Source organism: Strix uralensis, chromosome 1, assembly GCF_047716275.1.
Source record: "Strix uralensis isolate ZFMK-TIS-50842 chromosome 1, bStrUra1, whole genome shotgun sequence".
NCBI classification, from domain to species: domain Eukaryota; kingdom Metazoa; phylum Chordata; class Aves; order Strigiformes; family Strigidae; genus Strix; species Strix uralensis.
In genome coordinates this window covers 52225744-52244539 of record NC_133972.1, presented here as the reverse complement: position 1 = coordinate 52244539, position 18796 = coordinate 52225744, and the positions used below count along the sequence as shown (strand labels likewise).

At 40.5% G+C, this 18796-nt stretch overlaps 1 protein-coding gene across 9 annotated transcripts in view; it reads right to left on the bottom strand.

Moving 5' to 3' along the window:
* The window catches only part of KIAA1217 (KIAA1217 ortholog), a 183126-nt gene that overhangs the window by 95992 nt on the left and 68338 nt on the right, over window positions 1–18796 (bottom strand). For all 9 annotated transcript variants that reach the window (XR_012628678.1, XR_012628677.1, XM_074866172.1 and 6 more), the window contains exon 3: window positions 1895–2090. Coding sequence is in view for 7 of the 9 variants with exons in the window: in XM_074866172.1 (XP_074722273.1) it covers window positions 1895–2090 (196 nt within the window). In the remaining 2 variants the exon portion in view is untranslated. The remainder of the gene's footprint in view (window positions 1–1894; window positions 2091–18796) is intronic.

The following is an 18796-nucleotide window of genomic DNA, read 5'->3' as shown; positions in this document are numbered from 1 at the left end:
AGGGTTATTATACAGGCAGAAACCATAACCAGGAAATCGCTAAACTGAAGATAGCTTGAGGCTGGGAGAGTACTCGAGGGAAGGATCATACATACATATACTTACTCCATTCTTAATCTTGCCGAGACTAGCTGCCTATGGTCCCTCTTTTGGAGACAAAACATGGGGCCAGGCAGACTGTTGGTCTAATGCAGTACGGCCTTTCCTATGTTCCTGTTGGCAGGTTTATTTGTAGTGATAAGCACTTAAGTCTTTTCCAGAAACAGGGCTTTATTTTTTTCAGATGTACCCACTGACAATGAGAAAGCTGTTTCTAGCTCAGCTTTCAGGAGAGAAAACATTGCACAAAGCACTGGTGCATAGCAGGCCACGCCCTTTGATGCCAACAAAAAGCTTCCCAAAAACTATTTATTAATTCTCAGATCACATCTGAAACAGAAGTTCAGAGCTGAGATACCCTACACGGCCTGGGGTAACTGCAGAATGCCAGCTGAAACTGCAGTGAGGCTGGGCTGTGAGTTGCATGGGGACCTGCAAAGGCTTCCCAGAAAATCTCAGGGTGAAGCAAGCCATTCTGCGGATGCCCTAGTCAGCAGTGACATATAGGCAGAGATGAATCCTCTGCATGTATAGTAAACATATATGTGCTACGGGCTTGCTCGTAGAAACACCTCTAAACCAAACAGTCTTGTCCAGGTTGGAGCCTTCAAAATTTCTCCCCAAAGAGCCTGACATATGGGTAACCCAAAGGGTTTTGGGAGGGCAGCAGTGCTGCTCATGAGCTGACATGGGCAGGGATCGCCCCTTGTCCCCAGCCCCACTGCTCTGCACTTGCCAGCTCTGGGGGCAGCACAGGACCACTTCCAGCCCTGTTTCCCTCTCATTTGTTGTGTTTGTCAGATATCATAAGACTTTTGCAGAAACTGTCTTAGATTGTTGAGGAATGAGTAAACCACCATGACAAGCTTACAAATGTGGTATGATATACAGCCCAGTGTTCGGTTTATGTCACTCTCTATGCTGGGAGACACTCTACATCTACAGGAAAGAAGCATTTCAGTTTATTACCTTTGAGCAAAAACCTGCCTTCCTCAGCAATCCACACACGAGTTACCTTGTCTTCTCACAGCAGTTTAACTGCCCTCTGGTGTCTTTCCTCAAAAAAGCAGCTTTTACTTTTACCATCCATCAGCTGAGAGCAGAGTCTCCAAGACAAAATCGACCATCATAAAAGGAATTCTGGTTCACAGCTGGGCTTAATTCAGCCCTGAGATATGGGAAGAACACGGGAAGCAGAGCTGTCCACCTGCGCTGGCATATCACCCGTGTCACCATGCAGATGGAAGGGCACTGCCTCGAAGTAAAGGGCATCTCTGTGAGTGTATCCGTTCAAACTCTGCCTGGAAAGCTACTGCCATGCAAATACCAAACCTTTTTAGTGAGAGCTGGATCTGTCAGGCAATAATATCTCTAGGTTTTTTCCAACTAGGTCTGGCTTTGAAGAGATGATAAAGTGAAAAGCTCTGTGTCTCCTGCCTGAAAATGAGGGTGCAATCTTGTATTAAGTTCACGGCCACATACAGGCCTGGCAAAAAGTATCTGCAGTATGGGGTTTAACCATTAGTCAGCATTTCATGTCAGGGTCTGCATCTTTCTCCTTGTTTACCATGTTCCCAGGACACTTTAAGCTCTTATGAAAATAACTTCACCATTCCCCCAAGTTACCCAGCACCTCATACTGAGCTCATTCCCAAAGAACAACCAGACATTAAAAATAATGTGCTACCAAAGCCTTTACTTTTTTAACCCCAAACAATTTAAAAACTATTTTAAATGCACAAATGGAAAACACAGGCTAAGAGCAGAAAGGAGAAGGACTGAAGCAGGGTCTTACCTAGTGATCTTTCCTTTGTTTGGTTTGCTGACCGCACCACGGGAAGACTTGCCCGTGTGCGGCTGCCCCTCGAAAAGGGGGTTGGAGAATCGCCCTCGGACATGGCCTCTAAGGAATCGGCAGATGCTTCAGAGAGGTGTTCTGTCTGGTCACCCAAATTGGGCTGTGGGCTCTGGCACGGCTTTGGGCTTCTTGTCTGCAAAACAGAGTATTTCATTATTGGTCTACTGAAACTGGAATATGGTGGGGGGGGGAGGGGGGGGGGGGGGGGAAACAAAGAGAAGAAGGAAGAAGCCCAAACTTCTTCAAATACTGGTATGCTGAAGATCACTTCTGTGTAGGTTATTTAGGAAAGCAATGTCCTTGGGTAATCTGCCACAGTTTTTATGGTTGTACATCCACATTGCAAATTTTGTTGCTAACAAGGCCCTGAGGATATGACATGTGCTGAGGAGATGTATGGTAATGCCATTCCTTGCTGCTCAAACACCACTATAGCATAGGCATGTCCACACACACACTGACAAGTCTACTAAGAAAAATCCTCTGAAAAGAAATACTGTGATGTAGTTGTAAACTGTCAATCTCAGTATATTCTGCTGTGCCATCTATGAAAAGTACAGGTCATGCAGCAAAGCCAAAATAGACATCCCACATTTCTAGCTGAAATCGCAAACAAGTTATTTTACTTTTTGTTGCATCAGCATTAAATCAGAAGTGTCTTCACTAACTGACCATCATACTGGTAAATTGCTAAACACAGTATCTAGAAAAAGCCAACTCAGGAGGGGAGAGAAATGGTTTTGTTTATGCACTTCTACTAACTCTTCTTTGTGATATCTGCCTAATAAAAACACACTCAATAGGAGATACAACGTTGTGAACATTTTTTTTGCTAACTTTAAGTGACACTGTAAGTGCTTTTTACAAAGAGGGGTTGCTTTAAGAAGTATACTCAATACTGTTTAGTCAAACTCCCTCAACCACATGTTACTATTACTTTGGAAGAATGATTTTCCAGTCTCTCAGACAAACTCTGTATCACAACAAACTGGAACAGACGCTGTACAAAGCAGAAATTCAAAGCAAAGCAAGCTTACTTTGTCCCAAAACCAGTATGTAAATATGAACTTTATAAAGGCCTATAATCATCACCAGGCACAAGATGTCATAAAACATATACACTTTCCTCTTCCCTATCATTTAAGGTCAGATGCTAGTACACTAAAAACCCCCTGTATTAAAATCAACTTCAAGTCTAGGTTTGAAGCTGTCAAGATCCAGAAAAGATTTTGCTTCTTTCTGGACAGCCAAGATGTCTTATCTTGCTGACATCTGGTTCCTTCCGTGGTTTTTCAAGTGAAACGAGGTGAGCTTGCTTCAGCAATAGCATGCATCACATAATATTCCCTATGTGACCTTGAATGTATGAAAAACGTTAACTTTTATTAGATTTTCATTAGCTGGCTATAGAGGCCTGTTGTTGCCAAGTTGTACAGTTGCTCACAAACTCTAATAAATTAGAAATACCTCACAAGAAAGCTAAATCCTCCAGAACTTTTCACTTTTGAAATGCTGATATTAAACTATTAGGTATTATCCAATGTCCCACAGTGAAATTGTTTGAGCATTGAATTTTTGCAGGACTTAAAGCTAACAACATTTGTTCTCAGCAAACTAAAGTATGCTTTGAAGTTCCTCTGAGATGGTCAGCACTAGTCTGCAGGTTGTAAATACAGGAACTTGTGCCTGAAAACTTACAGAGGTGACAAATGATCTGCAGAGAAAGACTTTGATTAGTCAGTACTTCTTCATTCAACTTTCCAAAATGGCTTGGGAAGCATCACTGCTGAAGTATTTTATTTACACAGGCATATTACAGAAGTACTACCAAGCCAAGTCATTACAGCTTTGTAGTTCCTTGTACTGATTAATAACTTAGCTGTATGTAGCCATTAATAGGGAGCTAGAAGGCACATAATTCTCACTTTCTAGAAAACCATAACTAAATATAAAGCAAGATGCAAAAAAAGCAAGAAAATCAACCTGCAAAAGGTCTTTAACTCCCGTGTTTGTTGGGAAGGGGATTGCTTTTGTTTCTTTAAGAAAAAAATAGCCTGATAATATGAATCAAGCTTATTTTAATTTGCTTTTTCTTATTTTGTTTCTCTTTCACTTGAATCCCTAGATGTCATTTGAGACATGCAGTTGTATGTATATAGTTTATCGACACACATGAACAGCTGCATATTTAAGCAGTAAGGGGGACACTTCATTACCAGAAGTGACAGACACAGCTTTAGCTGTGCAGTTGCCCAGCGTGTCCTGTCAATGCACAGATGTAGCCAACTTCAGCAATGTTGTGTTTCTTTGGTTGTCCCTGGAGCAATTCTTTAGGACCTGACATACAGCATCTCAGATCCCCCTGGATAATAATGCCATCATTACGGTGACTAAACGTATTGGTGGTGGCTGAGATGGAGTTCATTTTCCCCACAGCAGCCCTCATTAGTGCTGTGCTTTTTATTGGTAGCTAGAAGGGTGTTGATAACACACCAGTGTTTTGGCTACTGCTGAGCAGAGTTCCCACAGCATCAAGGCTGTCTCTGCAACATTGCCCCCTCATGTGGTAGGCTTCGGGCAAGATCTTGGGAGGGAACGTAGCCAGGACAGCTGACCCAAACTGACCAAAGGGATATTCCATACCATATAACATCTGCTCAGCAATAAAAGCTAAGAGATGGGAGGGGGGAGGAAGAGGCAGCATTTATTATTACGATGTTTGTCTTCCAGAGCAACCGCTACACATACTGAAGCCCTACTTCACAGGAAGTGACTGGACATGACCTGCTAGATAGGAAGTACAGAATAAATCTTTTGTTTTCTTTTGTTTCTGCACACAGCTTTTGCTTTATTAAGCTGCCTTTATCTTGACCTACAAGGTTTTTTCCATCTTATTTCCTCCCCCCAGCTGTCCTGCTGAGGAGGGGAGTGATAGAGTAGTTAAGTGGGCACCTGGCATCCAGCCAAGGTCAACCTACCACACTTAAAAAGACCCCTTTTGGCAATCCCCATTCCTCACCCCAAATACTTCAGCCCCAAGAAGCCTACCAGAACCTTCCAAAAGCAAGGCAGAGGCACATCACGGATTCTGCTCAGACATAAAGCTCTGTCCTCCTCTTAACATACACCAGTGCAAATCCATAGTAGCTCCACTCTAGTAAGTGGAGTAATATAAAGCCAAGGCAAGCTATTAATGAGATCTACCATATATATACACATAGTGTTTATGAAAGACTTCAAGCTATTTGTCACACCCAACATTGCACTCCAGGAGTAATTCTGAATTTTAAACAGATTATAAAAATATCCTGAAACACAGCAACAACAGTGGCTATTCAAGTAACTGAGAGATATGCATGCATATTTGATAGGAAAGCATTTTTATTATTGGCAATGAGCACTAGGCTTGATGCTACTTAATAATCAAGCAGATTCCTACACAGCACTTCCTAGGAAAACCAGCCCACAAAGTGGGGAGAGGACAAGCAACATTTATGGAGCCATAGCCTACAAGGACTTGTGAAGACAGTTGAAGAAAGCAGGGTAGGAACCTTCAGCATTATCCAACCCTTGTAATAATTATTCAGCATGCTGATTCCAACATCAATGAAGATAAATACAACAGGTGGCAAAGAAATACTTAATAAGTCATACCATGTGTATTTTTTCCATAGAATGTTCACCAACATAAAAAATATTCAAAAGCTTAAAATAATATTTCAGGAAGTGTTCCTTTAAGTACTTTCCAGGAATCAGCACGCAGTATAAGCATTTACAAAATAAATATTCACCATATAGCCCATGTTTCAGGACACATCAGAACCCAACTAGAGTCGCAGTTAGACTGCCACTACACAAGTCAGGATAGCACTGTAGCTGCACATTGCATAAATCCAGTGAAAGCAATGAACCACAGAATCACAGAATCATCTAGGTTGGAAAAGACCTTGAAGATCATCTAGTCCAACCATAAACCAGACATCACTTGTGCCTGCGTGGCTGCCTTTTTAATTTTGCTAGTAAAGGGCAAAAACCATAATACTTAACAGAGAAGAAAACTCAACATATGCCCACTAAGGAATAGCACTATCCAAAATTAAAGCATCTGTAAACAGATACTCCACAGAGGTACCCAAAACCAAGTAAACACCAGCACTTTCCAAGCCACGGCTGTGGGATAAATGCCAGAAAATGGAAGAAGGTGCAGAACTAGGCAGTGCGTCTCTCTCTTGTCTCCTGTGCCAACATTAGATTACAATTTCTTCAGTCAGCCATGGTCTTCCCCCACCACCAGCTGTATGTTAGGAGACACCCCCATGCTGCATGTTTATTTGTGCAATAGGCTTGATTTTTCAGCCAGCTGAGTAGAGCTGAACCTCCTTGAGGACTTCTCGGGTAAAAGATCTTGCCTATGCTAGTTATGGGTAAGAAGCTTAGCAGAAAGGAAAGGACAAAATAAGGATGGACAATTCTGGTGAAAACTTACATATAATTACATAGTGCTTTGAGATTACTATATTATTTAGGATATACTATTTTATTTACAAGTATATAGATCCTTGTAACCTTTTCAGGGTATATATTTAAGTATAATACATGGTGGTAGCCATTACAGAAAATCCAGTATCTTCCAACTACTCTTGGGATTTGATCAAGAGTTAAAACTGTGGTTAATCATGCCTGACGACTGATGTCTGTCTGTTACAGCTTGTCCAAAGTATGCACTTTTAATAGATCTGCTTTAGTTCTTTCACTGACTTGGAAAAAAAAAAAAATGCAAAAAAGTGCAAGGTTCTTTGAATGCAGTTAAATTTCAAATAAATAGGGGTGAAATCAGAAAGTATCTGAACAAAGAAAAGTGAAATACTGCAGAGATGCCAATGTAATGAGCAGTCACAGGGCACCAGAGATGTTCTTCAAGTTCTGTGCATGCTTCTGCCTCTGGTCTTCTGCTCATGTTTGCCTCTCACGGAATCCTCTCTGCTCTCCATAACATCCTTCTATGCTCAATTCCAGTTATTTTCCATACTAATCTATATAACTGAAACCTTTTTTTCCTTCTTCTCCTTTTTTAAAAATCTCTCCTGCAAATTTGTTTCGCACATTTTCATAGACAAAAAAGAACTAAGAAAAAAATCCCATGACCTGAAGAAGGATATAATTTCATCCCTTGATCAATTCACATTTTTTATTTCCTGTTTCCACAAACTTCCTTATCCTTTATCTTGACACAAACTTATCTATTCAGGAGAAGAATCTTATCATACACATCTCTGAAGTTACTAGCACTCCTGGCAGTGTACAAATGGTAAACAAAGACATCAAAAAATAATACAGTGCTAGCAAAATAACTCTTTTCCAATCATGTGCTCTAAAGAACACACTTAAATGGTTGGGTTTTTTTGCCTATGCTGAGAGTCCTCTTGACATTTCAAATAAAGAAGAAAAATTAAAAGAAAAATGAAAACCTGCTTTTTTTGACCTTCAAGTAAACTATTTGTCCTGTGACTTGTGCTGAAGATGGCTACAGGATATGTGACAGACTGCAAATATGCATATAAACAGGCTGATTTTAATGTATGATGAGTTTATTAATTCTAAAATACTGTCACAGTACATGAGCTCTTATTACTGCAACAACAATATTTCCTCTCACATTTGTGTCAGATCCAAAATATGGTTGTCTGAAGAAAGGATCTGCTTTTTTCAAAGGTACTGAGTCTTTGGGGTCCCATATTATCACAACTACAGGGTTTTATTTGTCTGGACGTGCTATTAGTGACATATTGCTGTTGGAGAGAAAGTGAATACTACCCATATGTTCTTATTTTTAAGCATTTATTGTAACAATGTTTTCCATAGCACTTTCTCAGAGAAGTTAAATGCTTATACATGTCTATATAAACTAAAGTTCATATTACATCTGTGCAATGGATGCATTTGGATACTCTCTCTCACTGGGGGAGCTGGGGGGTGGGGAGATGATTCAGCAGCTGAATGCAACATAAAACCATCTTTCAGGACAAGCTCACTTTTCTCTATGTATTATTTCACCATTATGAGATGCAAAAATCTGTGGCATCTTCCTTTCAGACACCATCAATTGGAAATGGTACCATGGCAGGAGCAGGCACATGCCAGCAGCCGTGCTTTCAAGAGCTGAAGAGAGCAGGAGGGCAACTCTCTTCAACTCAACACCATGCAGCCTCTGTAGGAGTTATTTATACTACTCCCTGATGCCTGCTCATGGGCTAGCGGATGTCTCTGGCTTTTATTTCTGTATTTCAAACACAAACGTTTCACTGTTCTCTGTTGAATCAATGACAAGTTACAAAGCCAGTCCTTGCTCACAAGCACTTTCAGTTTGGGGGCAATATTACGGTATGAATGGCCAGAAGTCTTTCCTCCTTGATAAGGAGAGACACAGTGCCTGAGCCACAGCTGCCCACTATCCCTCCATCCCCAGCACTGAACCACGGTACCCCACTTGCCTGCAGCCTCCCTGACTTGGAGGCATGTTCTGCATTGGATGCTGCCCGAGCTCCCCCTTGACTGTGATGCTACTGGCTGCCTCCTGCTGCCGGTGGTCCTGAGGAAAGCCTGAGCTCACCATACTCACCACAGGAGTAACACAAGCAGAGCACAAATCAGAGAGGCCTCCCCAGGCCGCCTACAGCGCGGTAATTAAGCAAAGCAATGAATTCAGTGTACATGAACCTGAGGTACAGCCCTGCTGCAGATCTTTTCATGCTCTGAGGAAAGGCGGAAACAGGCCCAGAAGATTTTTCCCAAGTAAGGTAGAAGAAAACATTCCCCTTCCCTCCCAGCATGAGCGAGAAGGAGGGGAGGATAACTCAGCCAAAGGCACCAGCTGTCACAGGAAGGTGCTGCATTAAAACCTGGTAATGCTCAGTCACAGCCACACATTACCAGAGCCCATCGCTTTGGCAGGGTCAGTACACCACGCCAAGTGGTTATTTTACTCAATTCTACGAATTTATCTGAAGGCAAAACTCTCTGCTTATGACAGGATCTTTATCACCACTCTTTGTATTCACTGATGCTGACCCCAGTTTCTTTCACCTAGTGGAAAAAAACATGTCTAATGACGTGTCAGAATTTATCTGCCGTATTTTTAGGTTGGAATGATATTCAAATCATCCTAAAAATCTGCACATTTTCCCAGGAGCCTTGCTAGCTCCTGTTGGTGGCCAGCTGCATGCTCCCTGCTGTGGCAAGCCGCCAAAACCGATTTCTTCTAATCCTGAGTGCTGTGAATCACCAAGCAGGACATCCACAGGCTGGCAACTCCTGCTCACCCTTTGCAGGACCATGGCTTGATCTTCAGCAGGGTGATCCCGAGTTAGCAGAAAAAGTTTTTGACGAAACTCTATTATAAATGACTGATGTGAAGCAACATTTTCAAACTTTAGTTTCTAACTGTAAGCTCCTAGATAAATTGAAGCTTGTTTTTCAGGAAAGCTGTGTGTTTACAGTAAAGATATTCATTAGAAGCAATAAAAGCTGTAGGTGCTCAGCACTTACACTGCCAGACCTCTTATTCAGATGTTTAATTGGAGGAACTTGCATTTGAAAATGTTGCCCTAAGGAACTCAGCAGCCCGTCTATAAGCAGTTTAATTGGTCCAGACAAGTCCAGACTGAAATATGCAACATGCTGTGGCATCTCTTTGGAATACATGAAATATCAGAAAAACCCAAGCCATCTACATTAAAGTATAAAAATATTTCTCAGTACATTTCTGTCCAAATCCAAGGTTTTCCCTTTCTACAAATGCCAGCCTGAGATTTTAGGGTAGAAATTGAAGTAAAATGATAGACAAAACTAACAGTCACCCATTGGTAATAAGCAAAAATCACACCAAATGAAAGAAATCTTTCATTTTTAAATAAAATCATATAACTCTGTGCTTTATTCTAATGCTTTGTGACATGAAGTATTTATTTACATGATAGCCAAATTTAAAAAGTGACTGATCACCTCACTATTTTTGCCTGCAAAGGCTTCCTTGGCTCCATCAATTTTGCTCACAGCAAAATTTGTTCTTTCACAGTCTCTGTCATACTCTTGCATCATAGCTTCAGTTTATTATTACTTTGTTTAAATAAGTTATCCATAAATTCCAGCCTGGACATCAACATTTGTCTTAATTAAAATCTTATGGCAGTTTCAGTTGGAAGCTATTTCTCTTTTCCCTCCTAAAAACCCTACTGTGAAGTATTCACGAGCCAGCATGACCCCTTGTTCCATTCAGGAGATGGCTGCATTTCATCAGCAGCGGGTGAGGTAACTCCTACCTACACAATCCCCAAAACCATCATGAGAACTCTGAAGATTAAAAGGGATGATTTAAACAAAAACTGTCATTATGCTGATTAAAGGGGAAAGATCTTTACATGCTTAAAACCACATGCAAAAACGAGGGGGAAAAGAAAAAAAATATATATATACCAGATGCCTAAATGTACCTAGGGGATAGTGTGTTCTGATTCAAGAAAATTATTATCTACCCATCCCTGTTCTCCCACACATGTCCCTAAGGAAAACAGGAGGAGGGTCTGTTTTTGTGGTGTCTGTTTCCCAAAGCAAAGGAATATTCTGATGCAGCGGTCCTGGAGAAACCTGTTTTTCTGTGTTTCTACAAGCTAAGGAGTTCTTAATTAACATGTTATTTAAAAAAAAGAGCCATCAACACAAAGGCTGGTGAGTGGGAACGAGGTCTTTGGGGCAGGGTGTGAGGTGCCCTCTGTGTGGGCTGGCCCCGGCAACTGGTGAGTGCTCCCAGACCCCAGCAAGAACGAATGCCCTGGAAAAACAAGCAGGAGGGAGAGCTGCCTCTGGCAGCAGCACACCCACACCGGTGACTTATTTTTAGCCTCTACTCATGGAAGTAAATGTGTGATTAAGTGCTTCTCAGAGCTTGTTGCTCTGACACCTGGGGAGAGTTAGGGAGCTGCTGCAAGAGAGATGCAGGAGAAGCTCCTCTCTTCCAACTTGTCACTGTGCCCTTTCACTTCTTTTTCCCTCCCTCGAGGCCTTGGCAAAGGAGAAGCCTTACTGCTCTCCACACCTCTGCCTCTCCCACCCTTCCCTGTGGTCGCATGTTTATTGGTCTACTTAAATCCTGTAAATGGAAACAAAACGAGTCGGGAAGCGACAAATCAGGTGCAAATAAGCTGCTGTGCACTCTGCATGCTCCAAGGCCTCATTCAGTGCCTTCAGCACTTGTTATCTTGGTGCTTCTGTGATCGCACTTTTGACTGCAGTAGAAACCATGCAGAGACACCTTTTACCCACGCTAAGAGGCATGTGCACATGCACTGCCTGGGTGGGGAAAAAAAAACCACAAGAAAACCCGAACTGCGGGGACATCTATTCTACATGGCATTACAAGCCATATAGAAATGGAAGAGGTGCTCAATAGGATGAAAGGTGAGATACAGGTGACTTCACAGGTGCACAGTGTACACATAAGATCATTTTACAAGTTGCAAAACTAAGCTTTTTTGCACATCAAATAGAAAAATATTTAGCCCTGTGCCCACAGAGCTTTCCAGCAAGACTTTTACCCTTTAAGCCAGTTCCAAGTATGCATAGATACATAAATGAAGTTAGGAGTGAGGCAGCTGGTAGGGATCACCTATTTATCTAAGACCTCCCACTGAATTTTGGTGGATTTCAAAGCATCTAAGACAAGAGTGTGGACCTCATGTCTATCATGCCATTAAAATAAAAGTCAGAATTAAAAAATTGTCAAAGGATGCACATGCATCACACTCCCATATCCAATTAATCTGTAAGAATGACACTTCACTGCTGTGAAATACAGAGGGAAAAAGCATGCAGATCCATATTTATTCGAGAACGCTAGTTGTGAAGCAAGACACACACAATTAAAAGGTAATAAACTCAATCCACAGCAGAGTGCAGAAGAAAGAAAGTACAGTACTAACTCTCTGAGAGGATTCAAGTTTCATCAAGTACCTTTGAATGTCAAGTTCTGAATGAAGGGAGACCAACATGCACTGCAAAACCTGTGGATCAAAGAGAAAAGAAGGGGAGGGAGAGAGATAATTGTTACCAGGAAAAGAAAAAGGAGAACAATAGAAATTAAAAGAGAATAACCTGTACATACTGAAAGTATCCTGAGTAAAGGGAAAGGAGGAGAGGCACTGAAAAATAATGAAGAAAAGGCACATGTGCCAGGGAACCATATGCTCTATCAATACTTAATATGCAATATTCTCAGAACCCTTGCTGGACTCGGTTCAGATGCACTACTTGTGGTGGTGTGTCAATGAAATGGAGAACGTTCTTCTAATGTAAGAGTTAATGTCAGAGAGTTGAGCCACACACACTGAAATACATATCTAGCAACCATATCTGACAAGAAATGATAAAATATGCATTCTTCCTAAGAAATGATACAACTCTTGGCTGGATTTAACAGCAGTCATTACACTTCTGTGTTGGTTTCACACTTACTACAGAGACATGGAATCCTTCAAGCAGAACTTAGAAATACTGTATTACTCTTGATTAACCACAACTTTAAAAAGAATAAAAGATAAACTATGGTATGATTAAAAAGTACTCTCCAATCACATCTCTCTCTACTATTCTACATCTGATCTTAAAGCACACAGAATGTGAAAGTGTGCTAAAAGGGGTTTAAGGGCCAAAAAAAATCCAAACATTTTTTCCCTCCAACGGATGAGATGCAAATTGGAGGGGAAATTGCCTACTGCTGTTTGAGTCCTTACAGGTGGAGGTCCTGTATTTTCCTTAATCTCCGTTTGCCTGCAGGGTGGAGGTGGGGGTAAAAGAAATTTTGTATAGTGCTCTAAACAACCTTCTCTGAGCAATCGGTTCCTCCTTCAACCAGATTCAGGCTCCCACGACAACTGCTGCTGCCCCATTTGGAGCATGCAGCTATTCATACCAGGCGAAGAAATGCAACTGCTTTGATAACAAGGACATCATTGTTAAAGAATCTTATTTAGCAAGTAATTATAATGCCAACATCATAATTAAGAGAGTAATTCAAAGAATCTTTTGAATTTTACAAACCCAGAGGATATGAGCATAAGAGAGCTGATCCTGGGGACAAGATAAGGAACATATAAGTATGCTGTGATTTTTCATGTTTTTGTTGATTGGATACTTTGGAAGGACAGTACTATTTTATTTAAAGAGACCAATAGATCATTATTCTTCCTATGATAAATGCATCATTTAGAATTGTTCAAGTAAAATGCAATTTTTACAAATAAGCTATTTATGCAAACACAGTATAAATTAAATGTAGCCTTCCGGCAACAACTGGATAAATTCCAATTCCAAACCACAAAGACAAAACAGTCTGTTGCTAATGTCTCAGTAATAATGAAACTGTATTAGGGTTTTTCATGGGTTTATAATGTCACCACCCCACACATGCAAAACTGAGATGTTCTATTTGCCCTTTAATTAAGCTATTCTCCTGATTAAAAAGAAAAAAGTTATGGATTCTCTAAGGACTAAATCCCATCTCAATGCCAAATACATGAGACTTCCAAAGGGAAAATTCATGCTGCATGTTTGCTTAACATTCAGGCATCATTACACCAAGACCATGCTTTGGAAGGCACATTACTCTGCACAACAGTAGCATTAAAAGAGTGGAGCAGTTGCCCTCCCCAAAGCCATTGCATACGATCAACTTGAGCTACTTAGTTTCCTCAAACCCTGTCACTTCATGGGGAATTACAACTGTGTTGCTCTTCTCTGGACTTTCCTACTCTAAAAGGAAGTGAAACATCAATTCTGACCTAAGGGCAAGTAAGGAAATGAGGATGCTTGACGAAACCAGCAACACTTCCCAGCCTTAATCCACCGAAAATGTTGTCTTTGTCCTTACTGCTCCCTGTCCTCTTACCATAACATGGTATTTATTTTAATTTTAAAGCAAGGAGATAGATGAGGATTTGCAGTTAAAGTTATATAAAACTAGTCCACCTAGATCCAGAAGTCTCTCCCTCCTCTTAGGGGAGTTGATCTGAAATCATATGGATGTGATACAGGATTTAGCGTTCTCTGAATAAACAGTCTTGCAGGAAAAAATTAATCACATACAAATACAGAACCACAACAGCAGTGCAGCAGTGGCTTCACCAATATCCTGCATAAGGTAGCACAAGGAGGCAAACGAGGACTCCACAGTGTTATCTAGCAAACTTCAGATCACCTAAAGAAGATCTAGACATGTCAATATGGGAGAAATATAATCAAGACCATTACTGCAGCACACGTAAAGAACTTATTATGAATGAAATTTGAACACATTTGGGTCTGAATCCAAACCTGAAGCATGGCTTCCTTTGGAACTTTCCAAACTATTTGTTAACTTTCTATATTCCTTTCCAAACTCAACACCACACTGATGCCTTCAACAGCACTCTGATGACCTCAAGGGTATTTAAAGAGAGAAAACAATAATGATCTATTTCTTCCTTTCCTCCTAGATTGCAGGGGAATATTTTTTTTTTTTCCATCTGTGGGCATGCATGTGGATATATATAGTCCACAATGATAGGAAGTGAATTCAAGGAGAGCTTTGCAATTTCCAAATGCAGCAAGGGCTGCAATCTTGCCCACTCCAGGGACAGGTTCCTGGGACAATCCCTCACCTCCTGCTTCCCTCGCCAGCTCCGTCATTATTCCAGCAAGGCGAGGCATCAGAGCAAATACCCAGCATGAGGAGAGAAACAGGATATTGAAGCAGATCTCACAGAAGATTAAAAAACCCTGGACTTGATTTACTAAGAAATAAAGAGCTGTAGAATGCAGAACACTCAACTAACGTGCTCTGAGCAACCTCTGCTGGCCAGCAGATAGGATCCCATGCCTCCTCCTAAATGGAGCTGTACAAGCCTTTCATTCCCATATGAGAGTGCAGATCCTCAGCTGGCTTGAATGAATATCACTTGACCAGCTTGAACAGCATGAGGACAACCTATAAAAGGTGGGCCTGTCGCAATGAGCTGGAAAAATGACAGGGATTTCCACTGTCTGTTACCAAATACCCTCAGAGCAGAGACTAGTGTTAAGTCTTCATGACTTGTGAAACCAAATAGCCAGAACAGAAGAGGTACCAACTCTTGTCCATGTTGGATTGGCATGCAAAGAAACAAGATTAATACAGGCAGGTAGATATATAAAGGTAATATGGAGAAAATCAACAAAAGAGCATATGTAATTTCATCCAGAAAAAAGAGGAAAATGTTAGAGGCCAAGGAGAAGAGTGGAAACTGGGGCTGGGACACAGCACGCAGCTAACAGAATGGTTGCAGAACCTTGCTTATGGGAAGTATGAGCAGGATGGGGTGTTACATGGAGAAAAGCTAATTTCAGGAGCCAGTCTTTATTGTAATGAGAAAGGTACCAGAGACAAAGGAAACAGCTGTCAAACATGTTGCTTTTGAACTTTAAACCTAAACAGAGTGAGTTGTGGCCCTGGAAAAAGGTGTAGAAAGCTAAGAATCATAGGAGGAAGGCAAAGTTGCCAGGAATGTGCTGAATGTCATCAAACAAAGTGGTAAGAAAAGTCTGGTGAATACCACTTGTAAGGTAGTACCCCAAGGATTAGCATGCGGTAACTTAGGGAGGACAAGGATTAATATCTTGGGGCTGACTGACTGTATTAGTCATTATCCCATGGCCTTCAAAACAAGGGTGAATGAGCTGTAAGTCTGCATTGTGGGATCTGCTTGCTAAGCAGATCAAAGGAAAATATTCACCATTTTAAGCAGGATCAGGCCTGTTAAACGCTGAAATTCTAAGTCTCCAAAGGAAAACGCAGATGCTTGAGACATTTGTGGTGATTTAGTAGGAGACATCTGCCCCCCTGAGTAAGTCTGAAATAACGTCACAGAAAGGTGTTAGGAGCGCAATGTGCTCCCACTGTGGGAATGCAGCACTGCTGTTCTTGCTGGCAGCGACGATACAAACCAAAGGTACTGAGGTACTAGCAGTGCTGCGAAAGTGGAGAAATCAAGGAGCACATTAAGCTTTCCCCTTTTTTTCATTCTGTGTAATATGTCCTTGATTTATGCTTCTGATGGATTTCAAAAGGGAAGACCTTACAAAGGCAGAATACATTAAACACGTTACATTTATCATGGGTCACCCATGAAGGTGACACAGCTGTTGGGACAAGAAGTAGCTAAAATCAGAGAAATGCATGGTATGGTATGAAGCAAAGCTGGGTTAGCCAGGACATTACAATGCCAATTAGCGTTCCTTGGGTTTACAGGCTCTGGGTGAGATCCTGCAGAGACATGCAATCAGCCGACGCTGGAGGGATACGATAATGAAAACACAAAGGGCTAGAGATGAGTACGTGGATGATGATATACGACTAAATGAGATGCTGACTCATAAGTCCTCTTAAACAGCTTCAAACTGAAGGAAGGAAATGAGGATCAACTGCCTATTTCCTGTGCACAATGGTTTTGCGGGAAGAATGCGAGAAAGTGATGTTTCTCAACAATGCTGGGATGGGAAAAAGTCAGGATGGTAACTCAGTTGGGTTCAGGCCAAAGAGATTCTTCCAACAGAAATCTTAAGTGCATAAGTATCTGCCAAAGAAGGGAAAGGGTGAAGTCTTTTATCACAGGAAAATACAGTCAATATACAGGATCAACTGCAAGCAATCTGCACGACAACATTTAAGTAACTGCAGGGGAAAAAAAGGAGATGGTCAATGACAAATAGTTCAAAAGGAAGCACAGAAACAAAAAGACCAGTGAAATGTAAACTGGGAATGCAGTCAGAGAGATGAGAACAAAGGAAAAGGTCTGCACAAAACATTAGGACTTTACGTTTTCCAGGACACTCTACATCTACAGCATCCTTCAAACTGTGTATGTTTTTTGGCTCCAACTCACTGAACATTACAGCTGAAAATGACACGTGTTAACTTGGAAAACTTTTTTTTTTAAATTTCTAAACAAAAAAAAAATTTAAGAAGGGTCTCTTCATTGTTGTTTTTGTCGTTTTCTCAGTTTTTGTCAAAAAATCCCTAAAAACTTGTGTTTAATTTACTTTTAGTGAGGATTAAAGCTAAACTATTTTATATAATTTCATATAATATTTAATAAACATTAATCAAACAACTAAAACTAGACAAATTTTAAAACATCTCACAGTAATCCAGATCATATTTCAAATCATACTTTTCTAGAGATACAAAATAGCTATACCTTTAAAGTAAAAAACAGTCTGGTATTCAAAAGTTTCAGAAGTTCTCCAGGGTTACATAGCCTTCCCCCTTTTGCTGTCTCCCCACCCATGTGGAGATACTATGTTGAAACTCCGTATTTTTGCACCTCTCAACAGAAATACAATATTGTGTCTATACTCCAGCTAACATGTACTGTAAAGGAAAAACATAACTTCTTGTTCACCTTAGATGACTTACAAGTTTAGGGGTTTTTAAGGAAGATCCTACAGCGTGCTGTATATTTCAGTCTTGGCTCCATCATGGATTTTGCTTAAAAGTATATGATTAAGCAAATAATTAAGAATAATCATACAAGAAGTCCATTAGACTATTTTTATTAACAAAGTTAGACATGATCTGATCATTTGATTGTTCTTGGGCCCTAACACCTGTAGTGGTGAGTGCTCATCAGACTCTTTGTTTTCCATATTTCACATAAAAGTAACCAAGAAAATAAATAAAAGAAAATATTCCTGTATTCATGATTTGTCTGTCCCCTACTACCGTATTTAAGTATCACTGTGCAACGAAACATGCAAAGCCAGACTGGTTGGTACAGGCTAGAGAGAAAATGATGGTTGGATCTACTTTCTCTAATGTAATAGAACATGATTTGAATCTGTGGATCTGAACCTGCATTGCTCTTCCATGATGCAAAATTCTGTATGCGAAAAGCCTACATTGTACAGATGTGGAAAACTGAAAAAACATTGGCTGAAGATCTCAAAACTGGTTGCCTAATGAGGTGTATGAGTTTACAGGGAGGTACCTCATTGTGCCTCCTACTAATTCTGGTAAGATTTGCAGGGAACAGAGCAATTTTGAATTAGTGGTTCAATTAGAGGTTTTCAGCCACTGACATATAATATTTGAGATATCTGGCAGTTTAAATATGTATTCAGACGCTAAACTTTACTAAGTTAAGAATATTGTCTACCATTTTTCTGTATCTGTCCCACAGTTAGTAATGGGGACAATTAGACAACGACAGTATCTTTGTTTCCAATAGTCTGTCTCTCCTGTTATTCATTCCCTATCTCCTGTGGTTATCAACTCATCTTGGAATCACAATATATCACTGAAGATAAACAACAAAAAGCTATTATGAATCTTTATAAAGGAATAAAGCAATGATGATGACCTAAGAAGGAAAAGATTTTCATGAGCTGTCTCCAGTATTTTGAAAAGTAAGTAAGAATAATAGAGAAAATATGACGTTTAAAGAATATAGCTGTTCCTCTCTCTCATTTTTCTGTGGTATTTTCCTCTCAACTTTATTTAAACAACTGGCTGACCTGGTTATTCATACAATAACCATCACTGAAAAGCACTGTCCGGTGGATGCAATGACAACTGATGGTCTACTGAGAACAACATTCTCTGAAATGCAAGAAAATGCATGGCCTTGTCATCTTCCATTGCTCAGATTTAATAGTAATGCTTCTTTTATAAGTTCTTTCTTTTAGACTTCATTTTAGCCTTCACTATTGATTAAATGTACTTATTTTCTAGGCTGTGATTAGCTCATCCAATTAAACCTTATAAAAGCTACTCAA